The 17,793-nt window shown below is 38.1% G+C and overlaps 1 protein-coding gene across 2 annotated transcripts in view; it reads left to right on the top strand.

Moving 5' to 3' along the window:
• VPS39 (VPS39 subunit of HOPS complex) overlaps nucleotides 1–17,793 on the top strand; it is a 62,176-nt gene that overhangs the window by 31,293 nt on the left and 13,090 nt on the right. The window contains exons 12-19 of one of the 2 annotated variants that reach the window (XM_031952151.1): nucleotides 8,905–9,047; nucleotides 11,032–11,175; nucleotides 12,099–12,240; nucleotides 12,382–12,468; nucleotides 13,239–13,312; nucleotides 14,277–14,375; nucleotides 15,441–15,558; nucleotides 15,958–16,104. In XM_031952151.1, coding sequence (XP_031808011.1) covers nucleotides 8,905–9,047; nucleotides 11,032–11,175; nucleotides 12,099–12,240; nucleotides 12,382–12,468; nucleotides 13,239–13,312; nucleotides 14,277–14,375; nucleotides 15,441–15,558; nucleotides 15,958–16,104 — 954 coding nt within the window. The remainder of the gene's footprint in view (nucleotides 1–8,904; nucleotides 9,048–11,031; nucleotides 11,176–12,098; nucleotides 12,241–12,381; nucleotides 12,469–13,238; nucleotides 13,313–14,276; nucleotides 14,376–15,440; nucleotides 15,559–15,957; nucleotides 16,105–17,793) is intronic. The other variant, XM_003756035.4, reaches the window with a different exon arrangement.

Here is a 17,793-nt window from a genome sequence, read left to right as displayed (position 1 = left end):
CCTCATACTCTTAATTTCCTCTCCCCCTTAGCTCTACTCCCCTCCAATTTACTCCTCAGTCCAGTGGTACTCCTTTCCTTTTCTTGCACAAGAAGTCCATCTTGTGATTCCAGGCATTTTTAATTCTATGAATTCCCTTTTTATCTTTACCTCCTGACTTCCTTGGCTTCCTTTAAGTTACTCTAAAATCCTACCTTCTACAAGAAGTCTTTTGCCTCCCCTCTGTTGATTATCTTTAATTTAGCCCATAGTATCTTGTTGGTACATGTATCTCCTTTGCATGTTGTCCCTGCATTGGACTTGAAACTTCTTGAGAGCAGGGACTGTCTTTTGCCTTTCATCAAATACCCAGCACATTGCCTGGCACACACAGTAAGTGCTGCTAAATACTTGTTGTGTGACTGGCATGGTCATGTATGGTCTGTGTCCCATGTTGGAGTGTAACTTTGAAGGCAGTTTCTCAGAAGGGTCCTAGTGTCCTCTTGGGGAGCAGAAAAAGAGCTGAATTTAGAATCTCTGGGTATGAATCCTGACCAGTCCTGCCATTTACTAGCTATGTTGATTGAGCTTTTTTGCCCTCAGGATTCTTATGTGTAAAATGAGGGCATTAGGTTAGATGACTTTGCCAATTCCCTTCAGCCCTAAAACTAGGATCCTATGAGCTGATATCTTATTACTCAGAACTAGAAGATTGGAGTTTTGTATGCTCAGTTCTGGTTAATCCATATAGATTAGTTCTTATGCTGTTTGCTCTTCCCTTTTTTGCCTTCTGAGATAGCCCAGTGTAGTAGATTGAACATTGGCCTTCAGCTTGGGAGAAGCCTGACTTTGAGGCCTGCCTCTGATACTTAGCTGTGTGATTCTGAGAAGGCCCCTTCACTTCTCAGTTTCCTCATCTAAAAAATGGAGCTAATAATAGCAGTATGTGGTTGTTGTAACAGAAATGTTTTGTAAACCTTAAAATGCTATATAAAAGAGACTAACTGTTGTTTTTGTGGTGGTTATTATTATTCCCACTCAGAACTTATAAATTGTGAAAAGGGAAGTCTTTTAATCTCACCTGGAGTGACTTTCTAAACTTTTTTTCTTCCTTACCTTTATATCTGCTCCACATCTTTCAGCTGGAGATTTCTGAGCTGGGTTTGCCATTGCCCTTTGTAAAGTGCAGTAACTATCACTGAGCAGTCTCCACTGGGATATTTACTTCCTATTCAAATGAACTTAAAATTCCTTAGGAAAAAAAAAAGAATAAGCATTTTTATAGAACTTATTGTGTGCCAGAAACTATGGTAGGTACTTCACAAATATTACCTCATTTGATCTTCAAGATAGCCCTGCAGGTAGGTGATATTATTCTTATTTTTACAGTTGAGGAAACTGAGGCAGATAGTGATAAAGTGACTTGTCTAGGATCACACAGCTAGCCATTGTTTGAGGTCAAATTTGATCTCAAACTTTCTGACTCCAGGCCCAGTGCTTTATCCATTCTACCACCCAGCTGGGAAAATAATGGATCGATGAATTGCAATGGCATTGGCTACCTGGCCATTTAGCTAGCCCATCTTTTTTTATTCTGGAACAAAAGGTGTTTATGCCTTCAACTCTAAAATGTGAAAAGAATGGGAGTCCTAACTATAAACACTTCAATAATTCAAAGATCTGTAATTTTATCAGCAGGGATACTCCCTTCACTGACACAGATTGCATCCCCTCTATAATTAAATAGGTAGTCTTAAAGAATTGTGGTTAGAATAGTAATTATTTGCAGACAATCAGAGATTGAAAATATTTGGATTTAGCTAATTCTTGGACAACAGAAATACTCTTGGTCACCACATATATATTCAAAGACTTCTAAGCTTGATAGGGCCCTCCCCCAGAATTTACACATTACTGGAATAACCTTTGAGATCCTGAAGGAAAAATGTAAAATGGCTCTTTGGCCATTTTGCAAATTATCTTTTTGATAGATATGGTGGCTGTATATCAATAATTGTACTGCATAAAACAGGAGAAAGAACTGTGAGATCTAGGTTGCAATGAACTCTGCCACCGATTGCTGAAAAACTCAGAAGAGTTGTTATCCTTTGGCAAATAAAGGTGACAATGAGTAATGTCATCTAGATCTTAGAGCCAAGTATGTACATCATTTTCTGTTCCCTTTTCCTCCTCATTTAATGAAAATATTAGGAAAAGTAAATTCTGGAAAGAATGTAATGTCTTCTTTTCATTGAATTCAGACCTTTATAATTTAAATTTTTTATTTGGAATATTTATTTTCATATTTCCTTCATTTATATTCTCCCTTTATTCCCCTACTTAGTGAACCCTTTGGAACAGTATAGAGAGGGGAAGCCAGTTCACCAACATTAATCAATCCATCATCCATGTCTAACATTATATGCAGTGTATTACAATCTCTCTAAAGGAGGGAAGGAGGTACATATTTGTGTCTCTTCTTTGGAGACAGTTTGTCAGACCACTTTTGCAGGTGGGTAGGAATCAGATGAAATTAGACTCTATTTATGAAAAATCTGGTAGCACTTAAGACTTGAGAAAGCTGAAGAGGATATAGCTCTCTTAACTTTTATTCTGTTGTTCAGATGACTATAGCTACTACTGTCTCGTAACTGAGCTATCAAGTTAAAAATTAGTGTTCTTTGGTGAGAAGTGAAGGCAAACTTCTATCAGCTTAGGTAGTAGTGGGGCACTAAATTTAGTCTGAATTCCTCTTTATGACTGAGTGAAGATGCTGCTACATATGAAAGAAGGGTCCTAAACTTTGTAACTCCTATTAATAGCTTTAGTATCTAGAAAAGAAGGTGTGGAATGGTGAATTAAATGTAATACCACTGTGATATTCCTTTTAAGGATTAGGGGAATAATCTTGTCATTATTAAATCAAGTGTTGATGGCATACCAGGAAGACACTGAGAAAAGATAATCCTTTTAGGCTGAAGAAACTCATAAACTCTAAGGCAAATTAAACAGATTAATGTGTGTGTATGTAATGAATACCATTGATTGCTCTGTCCTTTGTCAGTGCAAGATCTGTAGTCTCTAGCAGCTACAACCTTTCCTTAAAAGGCAGTATGGTATGGTGGGGAAAGCATAGGACTCAAAAACTCAGAAAGATCTGGGTTTAGGTCATAACTCTGACACTTAGTAGCTATGTGACCCTGGACGATTCACTTAATCACACCTCCAGTTGACTTATTTATAAAATGGGGCTCATGATAGTTGCTCTAGGAACATCACAGATTGTTGTGAGAATAGTATATTAGGAAGCATGAAAGTGCCTTATAAATCGAGGTGGTTATTTGTAGGACTATTGCTTTTATAAAAACCGTTAGTCCCAATGTTTGGGGTAGTGGCTCTGGGAATTTGACATTGACAGGGGTCTTGAGAATTAATTTCTTGTTTTTCAAAGGGAGTAGGCCTGGAGTCTTGCTTTGTCTCATGGTTACAAAATATGTTGGCATTATTTGGTAACTATTAACCAAGCAAGACTGATGTGGATCCCAAAAAAGAGGGAGTAAAAGCTGTCTTTGCTGCATTTGAGATAGTAGAGCAGGGGAAGATCCCTTTCCATTATCTTGCTTGGAGTTTCCTAGAGTGATTCTTTTTTTTATGTTTTATTAATAGCTTTTTATTTACAAGTTATATGTATGAGTAATTTTACAGTATTGACAATTGCCAAACCTTTTGTTGCAATTTTTTCCCTCCTTCCCCCCAACCCCCACCCCTAGATGGCAGGATGACCAATACATGTTAAATATGTTAAAGTATAAATTAAATACACAATAAGTATACATGTCCAAACCATTATTTTGCTGTACAAAAAGGATCAGACTCTGAAATATTGTACAATTATCCTGTGAAGGAAATAAAAAAATGCAGGCGGACAAAAATATAGGGATTGGGAATTCTATATAATGGTTCTTAGTCATCTCCCAGAGTTCTTTCACTGGGTGTAGCTGGTTCAGTTCATTACTGCTCCATTGGAACTGATTTGGTTCATCTCATTGCTGAAGATGGCCAGGTCCATCAGAATTGATCATCATATAGTATTGTTGTTGAAGTATATAATGATCTCCTGGCCCTGCTCGTTTCACTCAGTATCAGTTCATGTAAGTCTCTCCAGGACTTTCTGAATTCATCCTGTTGGTCATTTCTTACAGAACAATAATATTCCATAACATTCATATACCACAATTTATTCAGCCATTCTCCAATTGATGGGCATCCACTCAATTTCCAGTTTCTTGGCCATTACAAAAAGGGCTGCCGCAAACATTCTTGCACATACAGGTCCCTTTCCTTTCTTTAAGATCTCTTTGGGATATAAGCCCAGTTGTAACACTACTGGATCAAAGGATATGCACAGTTTGATAACTTTTTGAGCATAGTTCCAAACTGCTCTCCAGAATGATTGGATCTGTTCACAATTCCACCAACAATGCATCAGTGACCCTGTTTTCCCACATCCCCTCCAACATTCCTCATTATCTTTCCCTGTCATTCTAGCCATTCTGACAGGTGTGTAGTGGTATCTCAGAGTTGTCTTAATTTGCAATCACTCTAGGAAGTCATTTCTCGTATTAATAAAATGACTTCCTAGAGTGATTCTTAATTGAAATGTAGATTATTGGATATGAGGACTCTGGAACTGGGTAGCACTTGGAGGCATAAAGATCTGCACTCAAAAATTGTTCCATCACTTAACTAAGCTGTGTGTCTCTGGCCAAGTCCTTAACATCTTTGAGCCTTAGTTTCCTCATTTGTAAGTGGAGAATAATATTACCTACCTTACAGGGTAGTCATGAGAATCAAATCAAATGGTATATATATGTAATATGCTCTGCAACTATATGTATGTAAATTACTTGTAATTAGTTTTATTATAAAAAATTCGTGATCTAATCAGTAATAGTTTTTTTAACTATCAGCTCAGCCTTAAGCAATATTAGATTTTGAGAAGTGGACCAGAATAGGGTAGTATGTAATTGTGTGATTCAGAAATGTTGAGGGGCCACCATTTTAAAAAAAGCTGGAGAGATCTCTAGGAGCAAAACAAAAGCTTATTGTTCTCTCGAGAATCAGGCATCCCACCTCAGGCATCCCACCCTGAGAGCAGGCAATCAAAGGGAGGTGGCATCTTTTAGGACAGGTTTGACACTTAAATCCCTAACACAAATACCCCTCCCACCATTGACCCTCATCCTCATTGGCTGAGGATCTTGCTTTCTAAACGCGGGAACTACCCAAGAAATTGAACTTGACCAATAAGTACATAGTTGCCCATATTTGATTGAAATAGGGAGAAAATGATGTCATGGGAGTATAGCAGGAAAGGGACTTAAGTATGCCTTGAATCAATGCTCAAAAGACCTTCAGGTCTACTCAAACTCTGAAGTAGATGAAGCCTTACTCGATTTTCACAACTGTCTTGAAAGATGTCACTTCATCTCATTCATAATTACTGTGATTTTACATATTTTATATTGGTTTATCCATGGATAAGTTGTTTTTCCTAGTAAACTAGTAAAATTCCTTGTAGGCAGAGACTGCTTGATTTTTGTCTTTACATTCTCATGCCTTGCACACAGTGGGATTCCATAAAGCTTGTTATAGAAGGAAATTTTTATGGAAGTGGAAAACCCGGAAAAGTCAAGAAAGCTATTAAAAATGATTAGTTTTAATTTTTGACCCTGCCTACTCCCATTCCTTCTTTCAATCCCCAAAAGTATTAAGAAAGCCAAAGATACTCTCAGAAGGCTTTGTCAGATGAAATCATATACCCTGTAGACAACAGCCCAATAGTAGATGTTCTCAAATATTTCTATTCCTCTTAATACTCTTCCTTTCTTTCCTCTGTATATTTTATGTATTGAAGTTAAATTACATCCAGTATATGGTTTAATACCTCATATACTGAAGCTTATTAACTAATATAGTTTTGTTCTCTCCTATATACATCTCTCTGATTCAGATTTATGGTAATGACAGTAATTACTTAATTACTAGAGTTGCTTGGGTTTATTTGATTTAATAGAATATAAGAACAAAGTAAGATTGCTTTCTACCTCTTATTTGTTTGTAAATTGTTTGCCTATCCATAAGTCTGTTCCATGTTTTTCAGATTTTCTTTTAATCTCTTCATATCAAGGTCTTGTATCCACTTTGGCCTTATCTTGGTAAATGGTGTGAGATATTGGTCTAGATACTTGTAATTTGTTAGAACTTTCTCATTATTACAGCAATTAGAAGAAGTATATATAGACAAAGGGAACAGATATAAGTTGAATATGAAAGTATAATATTTTTAATAATAATAATTGATGAATAATCATAACAAATGATGAAATTAAGGGGGTGAGAGACGAATGTACTGGGAGAAGTGAAATGGTGCTAATTATCTGCCATAAAAAAAAAAAAGAGGCAAGAAAAAGCTTGGGGAGGGAACTCAATATGGATCTAAAAATCTATCTTACCCTCCAGGAAAATAGATGGCGAATGGGATATAAGAAGTGGGGAGGGTGATAAAAGAGAGAGAGGACATATTGGAGGGAGGGAGTGATCAGTAGAAAAACAATTGAGGATGGACAAAGTAAAAGGAAAGAGAATAAATGGGGAAAAATTCTATTAGCAATTGTAATTATAAAAAGAATTTCTAAGCAAATTTCTCTGATAAGGCTTCATTTCTGAAACATAGAGGGGGGACTGAGTCAAATTTATAAAAAATAACAGCCATACCCCAGTTTATAAATGATCAAAAAAAAAATGATCTGTGCCCAAAGGACTATAAATTCATGCATATCCTTTGACCTAGCAATACCACTACTAGGCATAAATACCAAAAGAAATTTTTAAGAAATAAAAGGAAAATTACCTATATGTATAAAAAATATTCATAGCAACTTTTCTTGGCAAAATAATTGGAAATTGAGGGGATACTACTCATCAATTGGGGGAATGGCTCAATAAAATGTGGTATGTGTTTGTGATGAAATATTATTGTTCTGTGGAAATGATGAGCAGGATGCTCTCAGAAAAAACAAACAAATAAATCTGGCAAGTCCTCCATGAATTCTAGAAAAATGAAATGTACTGTATACAAGATAATAATGATGTTTTGGGATGACCAGCTATAAATGGCTGCTATTGTCAACAGTACAATGCTCCATGGCTACTTTGAAGGACTTATGATGAAAAATCCTATCCATACCCAGAGAAGGAATTAATTGTATCTGAATACAGAATGAAGCATTCTTTCCTCTCTCTCTCTCTCTCTCTCTCTCTTCTCTCTCTCTCTCTTTTTTTTAAACTTTATTTTTCTTGAGGCTTTTTATTTTCATTAGGGTAAGAGATTCTATATTTTCTTTCTCAATGTGACTTATGTTTTGCATAACTTCACATATAGTTTTTTAATAGTGGGTGGGGATAAGGGAAAGAACCCAGAACTCAAAAATTTTACAAACAAATGTTAAAAAAAATTATTTTAAACAATTCAAATACAAGAAAATTAAAAAAAAAAAAAAAAAAAAAAAAAGATTGGTCTTTGCCCATTTTCTGCCAGACTGCTTTCTAGTTTCTCAACAATTTTTACCAAATAATAAATTATTATTCCCAAAACTTAAATCTTTATACTTGTTAAATACAAAGATTACTATGTTTGTTTGCAACTGTAAATTGTATATCTACTTTGTTCCACTGATTTATCTTCCTATTTCTTAGCTAATACCAGGTAGTTTTAATAATTACTGCCTTATAAATATAGTTTAAAATCTAGCACTGCTAAACCTCCTTCCTTTACAGTTTTTTAATTAGTTCTTTTGATATTCTTGACTTTTGTTGTTCCAAAATGAATTTTGTTATTTTTTTCTAATTAATAAAAATTTTTTTGGTAATTTGTTTTGCTGAGACAGTTGGAATTAAGTGACTTGCTCAGGGTCACACAACTAGGAAGTGTTAAGTGTCTGAGACTAGATTTGAACTCAGGTCCTCCTGAATTCAGGGTTGGTGCTCTATCCTCTGTGCCACCTAGCTGCCCCTGGTAATTTAATTGTGATGGCATTGAATATATAAATTAGGTAAAATTGTCATTTTTATTATTTTGATCCTGCCTATCCATAAACTAATAATACTAATAATTATTAGTTTAATTAGTAATATTAGTAATTAATAATTAAGACTGTTCATGTAAAATGACCTATTTGGATGAGCTGATAACCACATGGGTCATTGCTGTGTCAAGAATGTTATTTTGGGAGTTGGTAACTTGAACTTAAATATAGCTCAGCTTTGATATTGGGCAAGTTACCTTTTTTTTCTACACTCTATAAAATGAGGAGATTGAATTAGATGGCCTCTGAGGTCTTTTCCATCTCGATAAAACTGTGTTCCTGTAAGATAAGATTAAACACTATGATAGGATCTGTGTGGCTAAAAAGTTGGGTTTCTTACTTTAGTATTTGAAAATCTCTAATAAATTTGGTTTTAAATTTGATCATTCAATAGAATGACATTGGTTCTAACCATGGGCCTAATTGAACAGATTTTCTGCCATTTTTGTTCATGTTATAGCATGGAATAGTTGAAGATTTTTCATTCATTTTAGCTGAGAGACTGTTTACAAGTTGGTGAAAGTGATCTCTTTACTCAGTCTCTTTATGGTTATTCTTTGTTCTTGGTATTGTATGATCTTCCTAGATGAATAACCAGATGGATACATATTATATTGACTGCAAAGATGGGGGTCCTGGTGGTTCAAGCCAAAGCTTTGAAGTCGCCAAGAAAGAATTGCTTGGATTTTATCTTTCATTAAACTGGATGAGATAATCCTGTTCAAGAAAAAAAATTCTGGGGCTTCTCCCATAGAAGTCATGTTTATCTTCCTTGTAGATCCTACCCATGTGATGGGTTTGTATCCTGATCTGCTGCCCACTGAATACAGGAAGCAGCTACAATATCCCAACCCGTTACCAGTACTCTCTGGGGCTGAACTGGAGAAGGCTCATTTGGCTCTAATTGATTATCTGACTCAGGTAACTAGGGGATGGGGATTTTTGTTGGGAGTTCTGTCTAGCACTATTTGGTGGTGGATAAGACTGCAAATCAAGATTTCAAGAGGTCTTGGATGACCCACTGCTTTCTTGGTTTTTTATTCATAACTCCTTTTGCCTAAACAAGAGTGAAAGCTGACCCTTCTTATGTATGACTCTCAGCTTTACTAGGTCTACATAGTATAGCAATTTGTGGCTACCTTTGAAGTGTAGGTAAGTATAATTTCTAAAAGAATCTAATAAGTACTATTTTACTCCAAGCATCCATGATTCAGGCCCTGCCATCTAGGATCACTGCTTATTCCAAGTGGCCCCCATTCAAAAGTATGTTAATATCTGAGAATTCAGTTATTTTTCTTTTGCAAAATTTCCACAAGTCTCTTTCTACATTTTTTTTTTTTTTTTAGCATAAGCACTTGGAAGTATTTATAGAATATTTGGTCTGCTGGCCATTCCATCCTGCTTCTGGGAAAATGGGTATAAGGACAGGTGTGCCTCTGCAAAGGACAATAGACACACTCTTGGCATTAGGCTAGGGTGTTGTGTCCATCCTGTGAGCTAAAGGCTGGAGTGCTGTCTGAGTAATGGCTGACAAGCAGCCTTTAAACATCCCAAATTAATCTCCCCCCATGCTTTGCTTGGTGTAAGTTTCAAGGGAAGTAGACTTGCTGCCTGTAGGTGTAAAGAGAAAATTGTAGATTTTCAGTTCCAGGGTGGATTGTCCCATGTATTGGCATTAGGATTGGGCATACTACCAGAAAGAGTGCTTTTCTTTCTTCATGTGCCTCTGATTTAGGGATCTAAAGCACATGCAGAGTCCTAGTTCCAGTAGGATGCAGCTGGGTTACACCAAGTTTTCCAGCAGAAATTTCATCAGTGCCAACTTTGAATTCTCAGACTCTTGTATTAAGATGGAATGAAGTTAGTTGCTTAGGGGGTTCATGGTGTGTGGGTGCACTCTTGTGCACTCAGGGCAGACCTTGAGCCTTTTGGTCCAATGAGGTTCTTATCTATGTGTTTTTATAAATCTTCTAAAAAAGGATCCATCTAACACTCTGGAGGTGGTCTTGTGCTTTTACTGTCTTGGAGATATGAGTGTAAGAGACACTGGAGTATAGTGACTGGAGAGGTGGCCTTGGAGTTGGGAAAAACCTGGGCTCAGATTTTGTCTCTGACTGACATGTTGGCTGTATGACCTCAGCCATGTCACTTCGTGTCCTCCCACTTTTCCCCCAAGATGCCAGGCAACTTTCTAAGATGTGAACAAATCTTCAACTTGGCATGAAAACATGTCTTATTTAGGGAAATAAGACACATGCATCGTCATCTCCTCAGCTCCAGTGGAATATGGTTGGATCCAGTGGGATCTCCCTAGCTCCAATGTGATGTAAATGGGTTGTACCAAGTTGCCTCTGGAAGAAATTACTAGCTTGGGCCCTGTTGGTCTTCTAGATGGCAGAATCTGTACCTTTGTGTGTTGTTCACTCTGAGTTTTAGAGAAGATGATGGTCTGTCTTGGCTGAGAGAAGTATTCTTGCTGACACTGCCTACATCCATAAGGTCACCAATCCAGTCTACACCCCTCTTTTTCCCACTCTCTATGGGCTTTCTAGCTGCCCCTCAGTCCTACAAGTCCTTTGTGGTGCATTCTTGCTACTCCTTATGCATGTCATCATTGGTCATGTGCCTTGTCACCTTGTTCCCTCTATGCCCTTTGGATTACTGATGGTTTGGATTACTTTGGGATTGTGAGCTCCATAGTGTTGAGAGAATAGACTTGGGTGGCAGCAAAGCAGTTTTTTTAACTGGTGAGAAAATGCCACAAGTTTCCCCAAATCCTACTCACATAATCTCTGTAGGTGGCCATGTAGGTCTGGAGAAGGCTTCAGGGGTGTGTTCCTTTGCTGGCCAAGGAGCAGGATTGGGGGAATTCTGGTTTTCTATGCCTCCTTTATTGCCTTTTTAGAAAAGAAACCAGCTGGTGAAGAAGCTCAATGACTCTGACCATCAGTCGAGCACCTCCCCCCTAATGGAAGGTACCCCCACAATCAAGTCCAAAAAAAAGCTTCTGCAGATCATAGACACCACCCTGCTCAAGTGCTACCTCCAGGTGAGTGGCAGCTCCTTGAACTGGCAGAGAAGCTGTCTGGCTCTTGGTGCTAATGAGGCAAAAACATCCTGGGCAGAGAATTGGAACAATTGTCCTGATGTTTGTCATGCTTCTGATGATCCAGGAGTTTAGTGGATAAGATAAGCTTTCTGCTGTGGACCTAAAGAAGACTTATTCTTTTTCAGCTCTAGCAAAGTCTTGTTTAGGTAGGCAAGAGAGAAAAGCTCATGAACACATTTTTTCCTCTGAAAGTTCAAACTACAGGAGAAAAAACATTTATTAAATGCTTACTGTTTGAAAAACACTGTCTTTTCTTTGGGGTGCCTTGTTGCCTCAGAAATGCTGACTTGTGGCTTCATGGGAGCACAGTTAGTGGGAATGACTGACCCCTTCTCTGTAGTGATCATCCCCTTAAATGATGGCTTTGGGAGCTACGATGGAAATAGATCCAGTGATTTGGAAAATTTGCTGTTCCTGGAGCACTGACCTGCTGGTCAGTGGCAGTTGTGCAGTGATCAGTGTTGGTTGTGGCAAGAATGGTGGGTCCATTTTCCCTTCAGTGGGTTTTGGAGGCCAGGCTGCAAGCAAGGCTGTGGCCTGAGGATGAAGTCCACTGGCATTCTCTGGGCTCATGGGTGTAGGATCCTGCCTTTTAATTACATTATGGTCAGAGGAGAGGTGGTAGCAGTGAGTTGCCTGGCACATGCTACCTCCTCTGTTCCTTGGGGCATCTTGCTGCTTTAGCTGCATGAGCTTGCTTCCCTTGAAAAGACAACATTAGGCCTTTGTCCTTCTGGCGGTGTCATAGGGCTTTCTTTGGTTTGTGTAGTACTTCAAGTACAGGCCCAATCCTGCATGGGCCTAGGCAGCAGGGAGGGAGTGCCTCGGAGAAAGTCTGATTCTAAATTGTGTTCCTTCTGCAGACAAATGTGGCCTTGGTGGCTCCTTTGCTGCGTCTGGAGAACAATCATTGCCACATTGAAGAAAGTGAACATGTGTTGAAGAAGGCTCATAAGTACAGTGAACTGATCATCCTCTATGAGAAGAAGGGGCTTCATGAGAAAGGTGATGCCAAGATATTCTCAGTGTTTGCCTGCCCGTGCCTCTTGGGCCACTGGGGGTTAGATGGGTATGGGTAATAAGAAGCTTATTCTCTGAGGAGGAATGAGACTGGCTTGTGACGGCATTTTGGGGGTTTCTATTAAGCTTTGCAGGTGCTGGTGGACCAGTCTAAGAAAGCCAACTCCCCTCTGAAAGGCCATGAGAGAACAGTGCAATATCTTCAGCATCTGGGTAAGCATCCCCTTTGGGGTACCAGTATTTGGGAGAGGAACTAAAGGGTTGTCTTCTCTAAAGATACCTCATAGTAACCAATCTCTGACTCTTGGCAGTCTTGTTTCTCTCCTCTGAAAGCGCTTAACTTGTGGTCCCTGGCAAGCTGGTGCTGATGTCTGCTTTGTAGAATTTGGAGCTGGTGCACCAGGGGTCTGGTATTAGAGTTACTTTCTTTTTAGCTTTTAGATCATAGTCTGTGCTGTGGTACTCCCACTTTTTTTTCCCCCCAATTACATGTAAAGGTAGTTTATAATGGTTTTTTTTTGTTTTGTTTTGTTTTGTTTTTAAGATTTTGAGTTCCAAATTTTTTCTCTCTCCCTTTTACCTCCCCCCTTCCAAGACAGCAAGATTTGATAAATGTTACACATGTACAATCATTTTAAACATATTTTCATTAGTCATGTTGTGAAAGAAAAATCAGAACAAAAGGGAAGAAAACATGAGAAAGAAAAAGCAAATTTTAAAAAGTGAAAATAGTATGCTTTGATCTACATTCATTCTCCATAGTTCTCCCTCTGGATGTGGATGGCATTTTTCATCCCAAGTCTATTGGAATTGTCTTGGATCACTGTATTGCTGAGAAGAGTTAAATCATTCATAGTTGGTCATCACATAATCCGGTGTACAATATTCTCTTGTTTCTGTTCACTATACTTAGCATCAGTTCATGTAAGTCTTTCCAGGCATTTCTGAAATGCTGCCCCTGCTTTTTGTGTTTCTTATTCTAGGCACAGAGAACTTGCATTTGGTGTTTTCCTATTCTATCTGGGTGCTGAGGGACTTCCCAGAAGATGGGCTAAAAGTACGTCTCCTTAATTCCATCTTATTTTATCTCTACTGTGATTGTTATATTCTGTCCTTGTTACAGAGCTGTTGCTGTCATCCATGCTTGATTATGTTTTGTATTTTGTGAGTACTTATATGTATACTAGCAAGAGAATGTAAGCTTCTTGAGGCAGGGACTGTTTTTTTGTCCCTTCACCCCCAATACAAAGCATAGTGCTTGATACATAATCAGTATTTAGTAAATGCTTAGATTGCTTGGTTGATTGATTGACATGGAAGTTATTAAAAGGATGATGGTTTTCTGAATATTGGGAGAAGGGAAAAGTTTGTGGCCCTCCTTCACAAAACTTTAACAAGGAGTTATCTGTGGCAGAAAGCTGTGTTCTTTGCTTGTTTGTATTGTGGGAAATCCTTGTGCTATGAACTGAGAAAAATGGGTGTCAGCTGTTTATTTTTTACTGTTTGGCTAAAATTTTATGTAAATTAGGTTACAGTTTTTAATTATGCTTATCTGATCTGTATACGTTGAAGCCTTTTACTATCCCCCATGTGGAATCAGGAAGCTGATCTGCATAATGGTGGAGTTAATTTAAAATTCCTATATTCCAGTGAGAGATTATTCTCTTGGGATTCCACTTAGTGTTCCCAGGAGGTTTAAGTCCTTATATAGAGCAGTTAAGGACAACAGCACATCTAGTATGGTGGAAGAAGATCATCAGGAATGACTGGGAGTCAAGATTTGGGATTCATCTTTTGGTTCCGTTATACCAGCTGTGTGACATTGGGTAACTCTTTGGGTCTCAGTTTTTTCCATTGTAAAATGAGGGTTTGAGGTTGATGATTTTTAATCTGGCAGACAGACTTTCCTCCATCTTACATTCTGTGATTCTTCCACCTGCCTATATGTTTGTATCTTCCTGAGCTCAGGTTGGGGTGTCCATCAGTGGCTCTGATGATAGAAACCTATTTTGCTCTGACAGATATTTACTGAAGATCTCCCCGAAGTGGAGGCTCTACCACGAGACCGTGTGCTGAACTTCTTAATAGAAAACTTTAAGGGCTTGGCTATTCCCTATTTGGTAAGATGCTCTTTTTTGTAGCCTATTTATTTATCTAGTCTTAGTTCACTACAGAACCATCCTGGATTATGTTTAGGACATGGGACATGTGAAAAAGACATCTGTGCCCTTAAGAATGAGTAAACACTTCTTGATAGAAAAGTGATAGACTCAAAGTGAAGACTAAGGTATCTTATTTTTGGACATGGCCAGCCAGTAAGGGAATTTGTCTGCTTGATTCACAGTCAAGCAATCAAGTTATAAACTTGTATGTTTATAACAAGGGCTTTCTTTTCCTTGCTTTATCAGTAGTTGAGTGAATTTATTGGAAGGGAAAGGGGGAGAGAAAGTAGATCTTTGTGAAAATAAAATAAAATTAAATTAAAAAAAAAAGAATGGGTAGAATTGTAAAATGAAAAGTTTGCTTCAACATCCTTTGAAAGAAACACTTTGGCAAACTACATTTGGTGCTCAGAGTAGATGCTTTGACAATGTTTATGAAACTTCATACATTTGTGGCAAGCCCTGATTAGTGAAAGAGTGAATGGAAATTTTGACCTATGTTGGTCCAGCCTGATTTCAGTAATGATCACTGGAGAACCAAATGGATTTTAAATACCTAAAACACCTTTGTCAAGATGGGATTGTTGGGATTAAGCAAGTGAATTCTTGAGTTTGAATTTTAAAAGACTGCTTATCAGGAAAATCATTTTTGACACTCAAAAACTGCTACTTAATGGATTTGTAGATTGATTAAGCTTTACAAGGTATAAGAATTTGCAGGGTTGTCCAAGTTAAATTATCTGTAGAGAAGAAGCTAGGGGGCACAGCGGGTAGAATGCCAGACTTGGAATCAGGAAGATTCATCTTCTGAATTCAAATCCAGCCTCAGACATTTACTAGTTGTGTGATCCTAGGGAAATAATTTAATCCTGTTCTCCTTGGTTTTTTCATCTGTAAAAATAAGCTGAAGAGGGAAATGACAAACTATTCCAATATCTTTTCCAAGAAAATCCCAAAGGGGGTCCTCAAGAATCAGACATGACTGAAATAGAAGATAAAGGCCAAATTTGTTTTTCATCCTAGGAACACATTATCCATACCTGGGAAGAGACAGGTTCTGAGTTCCACAACTGCCTTATCCGGCTGTACTGTGAGAAGGTCCAAGGACTGATGAAGGAATACCTCAGCTCTTTCCCTACAGGTACAGATACCCTTAAAAATCTGATTGTCCCATAGAGTGAGCATAGAACTAGCCAATGTGGGGCATGCAGTGGTGCTATGTAAAAACAAATCTTTGTATGGGCAGAAAATTCTTAGAGGTATATATATATATGCCCAAGTTAACCAAGCCCAGAAGACTCAGATTTGGGAATTGCAGGTTGTTCTGATAAATTACTCTCTCTGAGAGCCCCTCCCGGGGGCTATAGATACCTGTAGATGCCTGTAGCCTTGGGAAGAACCCAATCAGGCTTTTCACCTAGATTTACCTTGTCTTTCCATGGTACATATAGACTACTTTTTAAGTATTTCTATCTGAATGTGACATTCTTTTTATTCCTCTGATTGTGATGTTGCCCCTTGTGGATCACCTCTTGCATAGAGCCTCATTTTCCCCTAGATAAGACTCCAGTTCCTGCTGGTAACGAGGAGGGGGAGCTGGGAGAATACCGGCAGAAGCTTCTAATGTTCTTGGAGATCTCCAGCTGCTATGACCCAAGCCAGCTCATCTGCGACTTCCCTTTTGATGGTAAGTTGTCTAACTGGAGGCCACATACTAATGCAGTTTTCTGGAAGGCACAGATTTACATTTGTATAGGGCCTCAGGGCTTATTGAGCCCCTTCATTTCTGTTTCATGTGGATCCTCATAACAATTCTCTGAGGAAACTTTTCTTGTGTAGTCAGTATTGTTAACCCTGCATTATGGCTGAGAGTGAGGTGCTGAAAAACTGGAATTTCCTTAAAATTGCACATCGAGTAATTAAGTAGTAGTTCATCTAATTCATTCATTACTTTAAAAATATGTATTCATACCTAGCTCTTTTAACTAGTATTTTTCCTACTGTATCACCTTGTCTCTCCTTTTTAACATGAAGTCCCATTCCCTTCTGTTTCCTATGGGAGTTGTCTTTCTCTGTTGTGATGGCTTCTTTCTTTCTGATCTTCAGTTTCTCTTTATCCACTGGTTTTTTTCCTGATGCCTACAAATACTCCCAGATGTATCCCCCATCCTTAAATTTAGTGATAATATTCCTGTATGTTTTCCTTGTAGGATCTCTTTTAGGTGGTGATTGGTGGATATTTTATAATTCTACTTTTCCCTCTTGTTCTTTAACTTCAAAACAATTTTCTTGTGTCATATCAAGATTCTTTTCTTGGTCATGGCTTTCAGGTAGTCCAGTTATTCTTATGTTTTTATGTTTCTCCTCTTGATCTCTTCTCTATATCGTTTATCTTATGAGATGTATCATATTCTCTCTTCTATTTTTTTATTCTTTATAAAAATATTTCTTGGTCTCTTATAATCTCACTGACTTCCCCTTGCCCAATTCTAATTATCAAAGAGTCATTTTCTGCCTTCCCAACTCCATTTCTAGTTGGTTGACCTTTTCATAATCTTTTTTTTTTTTTTTCTGGGATTGTTGTTCTTTAAAAAAAAAAAAATTTTTTTTAAGTTTTCCTTTAATCTCTCTTATTTGATTTTTAGAGTCTTTTTTGAGATGTTCTATGAAATTCTTTTTCGCTAGGTAACCATTTAACATTACTCTTTGCCATAGTAGAGTTTTTTTTTGTTTGTTTGTTTTTTTAACTTCAATATCTTCCTCTGAAGAAAAACTCTGGTCTTTCCATTACTATAGTAATTGTCCATAGTTGGGTTTTTTTTTTCCTTTTACCTACTCATTTTCTTTTTAAATAAGAATTTCTTAGTTGCAATTCTCTTTAGTCCTGGGGTGAAGGAAGAGAAGATGGTGCTGTCTGGCTTCACTTCAGTTTTCCCTTCTGTCCTGGAACTCCAAAACAAGAATTCCCCTCCCTCCTAAGTGCCAGAAGCCAGCAGCTTCCCTGCCTGGCTGCTTCTGTGTTCCCTGGGGGCGGGCTAGTTCCTTCTTGACCATGATGACATCTCAGCAGCATAGCTGGGCCTGGCGGTCTTTATCAGCTGAGGTTCCTTTGGTCTTCCTGGACTCAGACACGTGATTATTTCCCTCTGTCTGGGAGGTGAAAGTTCCTGTCATTGGAGCTGTGGCTAACTCCAAACCCAGCTACCACCAGGGCTCCCCGGCTCCCCTCTTGCTGTTTCAGTAGAGCTAGCCCAAGACTATTTACACTTCACACCCACCAACCCTCCATCATGGGGTCTTTCTTTGGATCTTCTCTGATTGTCTCAGAAGTACCTCTGTCCTGCCCTATCTTTTACTTGTTTTTCATCAATCTGTG

Source organism: Sarcophilus harrisii, chromosome 2, assembly GCF_902635505.1.
Source record: "Sarcophilus harrisii chromosome 2, mSarHar1.11, whole genome shotgun sequence".
Classification (NCBI taxonomy): domain Eukaryota; kingdom Metazoa; phylum Chordata; class Mammalia; order Dasyuromorphia; family Dasyuridae; genus Sarcophilus; species Sarcophilus harrisii.
This window is presented reverse-complemented; position numbering and strand designations above follow the sequence as displayed.